Source organism: Sinocyclocheilus rhinocerous, unplaced genomic scaffold (assembly GCF_001515625.1).
Source record: "Sinocyclocheilus rhinocerous isolate Xijiao unplaced genomic scaffold, SAMN03320098_v1.1 scaffold144, whole genome shotgun sequence".
Lineage (NCBI taxonomy): Eukaryota > Metazoa > Chordata > Actinopteri > Cypriniformes > Cyprinidae > Sinocyclocheilus > Sinocyclocheilus rhinocerous.
Window position 1 is genome coordinate 689,032 of NW_015645650.1, and position 4,700 is coordinate 693,731.

General features: G+C 36.5%; 1 protein-coding gene across 1 annotated transcript; it reads left to right on the forward strand.

Annotated features, from left to right (window-relative positions):
- Positions 1-2,854: 2,854 nt before the first annotated feature.
- On the forward strand, positions 2,855-4,020 carry hoxb6b (homeobox B6b). The gene is made up of 2 exons (XM_016510700.1): positions 2,855-3,275; positions 3,767-4,020. The coding sequence occupies exons 1-2, from the start codon at positions 2,855-2,857 to the stop codon at positions 4,018-4,020; spliced, it is 675 nt and encodes a 224-aa protein (XP_016366186.1).
- Positions 4,021-4,700: the final 680 nt, after the last annotated feature.

Genomic DNA, 4,700 nt, shown 5'->3' on the forward strand with positions numbered 1-4,700 from the left:
CGAGATCCTGGTTAATCGACGAATCTGCGTGATTGTTTTGGATGACTCCAGTGAAGCGATGATGGACGGGAAAGGAAAAGGTAGGACTGGACCTATAGGCTTCTGTAGCTACGCTACTTATTCCAGCGATGTCATGATGCAAACCGTTGCACATAGATTTACTTTCACAATACTATTTTCTTGAGCATGTCGTTTGTATAACAAAACAAACAGATTAAAGTTAGATTAGTCAAGTAGTTAAGAACTGGCATGAACGTAGAAGTAAGGCTTAACGGGTCGTAATGATGGTGTAAAAAGATCGACGTGATGTGTAGCGCAAATAGGCTAGGCCTAATTGTATGCCGACAATGAAAATGTGGAAAAATATATGCTTAAAAGGGAGTATTATTTAGCCTACAGAGTTACAAGATGGCCGCTGCATTCAAATGATTATATGAGATTTATATTAACTTTGAGTGTACAAATCAGCATTAGCCTACTGAGTTTCTGACTAGCAAAGGCATGCTTCATCTCTGTAATCTGCATTATAGCACATGCATTCGGCATTTTTAAGGGCTTTTTTATTAAAAAGTTGGATGTTGTTATTTCTGTCCATAGTTATTTGGTGTTTTTTGGATAATGTTTCTTGAAATTTGCTTAAGCCCGTGCATTTTCCGTTTATCAATGATGGGTTCATGTTTTTGACATTTGTGAGGACGTTTATGCCTCTAAAGCATCAATAGCTTTCTAATTGATGTTTGTTTTGGGAAAACAAAAATTCAGTAGCTACTTTGTAGCTTTATTTTTTAGATTGCCTAATTTGGTCATTCCGAATCTTAATAACCAAAATAATGTTTAATTTGGAATTACAATAAAATGGGAAATTGTTGTGGTGTATCCCTGAAGAAGCACACCTTTTCCCAATTCTTGCTCTGTGATGTCATCTAGTGACGAGATTTGGTAACTGTGGAGAAATTGTGTGTTCGGGTGTTCTCTGCATGTGATCTGGCTGACTCAAAGACCTCTCGCATCCCTAGATACTGTGTTCAGCCAGAGTGTGTCTACAATGAGCAAGTAATCGACAAATGCAAGTCTGTGAATGGTTAATGCTTTGGGTGTAATTTTATATGGTCTTTGCTAATCTTGCTTATTTTTTTTCTCTGCTCTTTTTGACCTTGCACTGAAACTGTATGATGTCCTTGTTAATAGGCTTTCTTTCTTTCTTTCAATCAACATAGCTAATGCAATACTATATAAAACGGAAAGAAAGAACGAGCTGTTTTGTGTTCATTTAGGGAGTAAGGAAAAACTAAAAACATACATAGCATTTACTTAATCAGACATTTATTATTATTGTTATTATTGTTATTGTTATTATAATTATTATTATTATGACGACAAAAGAATCGCTGTGTTAAGAATATGAGGATGACCCAAGGGCTAGGCCTAAACTCACAACAATAACGTCATCGTGTAGGCTACTTACGTAGCTGCAGCCTATCGATATTCAATAATACCAAGATCAATTTTTATTAATTTACAAAACAGAATGGTGATTAATGGTTAGCTTTTTCTGAGAGGTTTCATTTTGTCTTAACTAAAGACTTAACTTAATAGGCTACGTAAATATTTAAATTCAAAGAATGTTTAATGTATTTGTTTTTATTAATTTGGTATTTCATTGACACTAGACGTTAAATTTTTCAAATAAAATGTAGGCTAAGTCCGTTCTATAATTGTGTTATATAACTTTGACGTTGTTTATTTCAAGCAAGAGGGCAACAAAAACAACATGGCCCGGGCTGAATTTAAAATATTAGTGATGGCGTTGTTGTTGGCTTTGTTTTAATCTTGGATTAATGTTTAGTTTGTATTTATCTTCTACATATTTACCATTCATGCATTGTTTTTATTGATATAGAAAAATTACTTTTTATGTCCAGTGTGGTAATGTATTGCTGAAGCAGGTATTCATGGTGATTTCACTATATAGTCTATATGCTGCGCCTCTGGAGAAAAATTGCACTGTATTTAGGTATTTAAACAGCGTGAAAGCCATTTATATGCTACGGTAAACTAGATAGATAGATAGATAGATAGATTTTAATTGTTTAGAATGATTATCAGGGCCTATTCAAAATATGCAAGTTATGAAGTCTTCTTTGTAAATTAGCGTATTGCAGTTGTCTAAATTTATTTATTTATTTAGTCAGAGAATGCGCTGAAGGTCTCAACAACGGTATAGTATGGTATTATTTAATACATAAAGAGTGTAAAGGTCAGTACAAGTTCGTGTTGGAGAGTAAAAGTCCGTCTGTGCGTCTCTGAAATTCTCTTGTGCACATGAATTGAGCCAATTATGTCTGCATACAGATTTTGCAAATTTTCAGCAATGGAAATTTTTGAATGAAGACAAAGTCGAAATGAAAATAACGTGCATTTGAAAATGAGGTTTGCATAATTTTTCGATTGAGAAAAATTAGAAAATGTGGAGGGGAAATTAATTATTGACCTCATACTCCTATAAAATAATAATTTATTTATGCCTATCATTGCATTATGTTTCTATATGTTGTTGTTGCTGTTTTTTTTCCCGGAAAACGGTGAAAAACACTTGCGTCTGAGTGTTTTGATATGCCCTGGGGATTCCATTCTGTGCAACAAGAGGGCCCCCACCTTACACGTTATCCTGTAGTCAGAAGTGCTCAGGATTGGTCAGGCACTGATCAGCTGGTCCGTTTCCCCGCGGTCTCAGATTGGCACCTCGCCACCCCCCTTCGGCTAAAACCAAATCTCAGATAAAGTAATGGCAAAAACCACTTGGACTATAAAACACAACAAATCATAACACTCGGACAATAACACTGGCCACCCCATGAGTTCCTATTTCGTCAACTCAACTTTTCCCGTGTCTCTACCCGGAGGACAGGAGTCTTTCTTGGGTCAGATACCGCTATATTCCTCTGGATATACAGATCCTTTAAGACATTATCCAAGCGCTACGTTCGGAGCTACCAATGTCCAGGACAAGGTTTACACCTCCTCGTATTACCAGCAAGCTGGGGGCGTTTTTGGGAGAAGCGGATCCACCAGTGCTTGTGACTACACAACACCCAACATTTACCGAACCGCGGACCGCTCGTGCGCTATCGGAGGTCTGGAAGACTCGCTGGTCCTAACCCAAGAGCAGTGCAAGACGGACTGCACTGAGCAGGGTGCAGAGAGATATTTTAACAGTGAAGACAAACCGTGTACACCGGTTTACCCGTGGATGCAGAGGATGAACTCGTGTAATGGTAAGACACGTTTGCTATTTCGCAGTTTTGCATGTCATAGAAGTAGGGGCGCAATTTACATTAGGCTACTTTCCACTAGACGACTCTGTGAACACATAAAAAGAAGACACTAATGAAGAGGCATAGTCTGCAGTCTTTAGAAAAAGTTATACCCAGGCAAAACAAATTGCCAATGGATGCAGTAAGCTGCATCCTGAATATTGCGCTTTTAAGCAACCCGATGCGTAAATTCTTCCACGTTTTTATTAGATAGGCTATTAGAGTAAAATAAACTCCACGCAGTGACGTTTATCAATGACCTTTAATAGAATTTCTTAAAACATTTCACCCTCACATGTGGATAAAATGTCAAAATATGATGTCAGTGCAGTAATAACATTTATCGTAATAATGATAATGATGACAATTGTAGCAATGTTCTTTGATTATTTACGTTGGCCTGTTTGTATATAGGCTACTGGATGTTCATCTAGTGTGTCTTTTTTTGACAGGAATGCCTGGCAGCACTGGCCGCAGGGGTCGTCAAACCTACACTCGGTTTCAGACTCTTGAACTGGAAAAGGAGTTCCACTTTAACAGATATTTGACCAGAAGACGAAGAATTGAAATATCGCACGCTCTGTGTTTGACGGAACGACAGATTAAGATATGGTTCCAGAACCGTAGAATGAAATGGAAAAAGGAGAATAAAGTGCTGAACTCCGCAAAGGTCAGCGAAGAGGAGGATGGTGAAAAGGCGGAATAAATGTTAAAAAAGGAGCTTATGACGAAGCCCTAGAAACATTGTACATAACATGTAGCCTGTAGTTTTAATTAATAAGTACTGGTCTGTCCAACAAGGAAAAAACTACCTAATAAGTTTTATGTTGACATAAAAAAGCTTCAAGAGAAGACTTTCTTTTTCATTAAAACAGGCGTCTGAATCACCTCTGTAAAGATGGTAAAAGATATATGGGAGGTGCTTTTACCACTGTTATATATTTCGCGGTATTTGGCCTATTTAAACTAAGACAAATGTTTTCACGCTGTTTGAACATTCTAATGCCTATAATTTGAAAGAAAACACAAGTTCAAAGTTTAAAACTTTGGGATTAATGGTCTTACATTGAATATGTATTTCAGTCCGTTGTGTGCTTAAAAAAAAAAGAAAATGAGACATTTTGATGCTTAATTTATTGGGTCGTGACTTTTGTGTATGTGTATGTGAATGCACTAAGAATAATACGTTATCATACTTTGTTAGCAATGTCATTTTGTCAATAAAATGATTGTTTAACAAATAATGTGGTTTATTTTTCTTTATATGTACATGGGCATCTGATATAATGAGCCAGATACATTTTATTATCAGCCTTATGCGTTGGTGTAAGGCACTCTTCAAACATAAAATATTTTATCTGATAGACATCTGCTATATCCTATAAT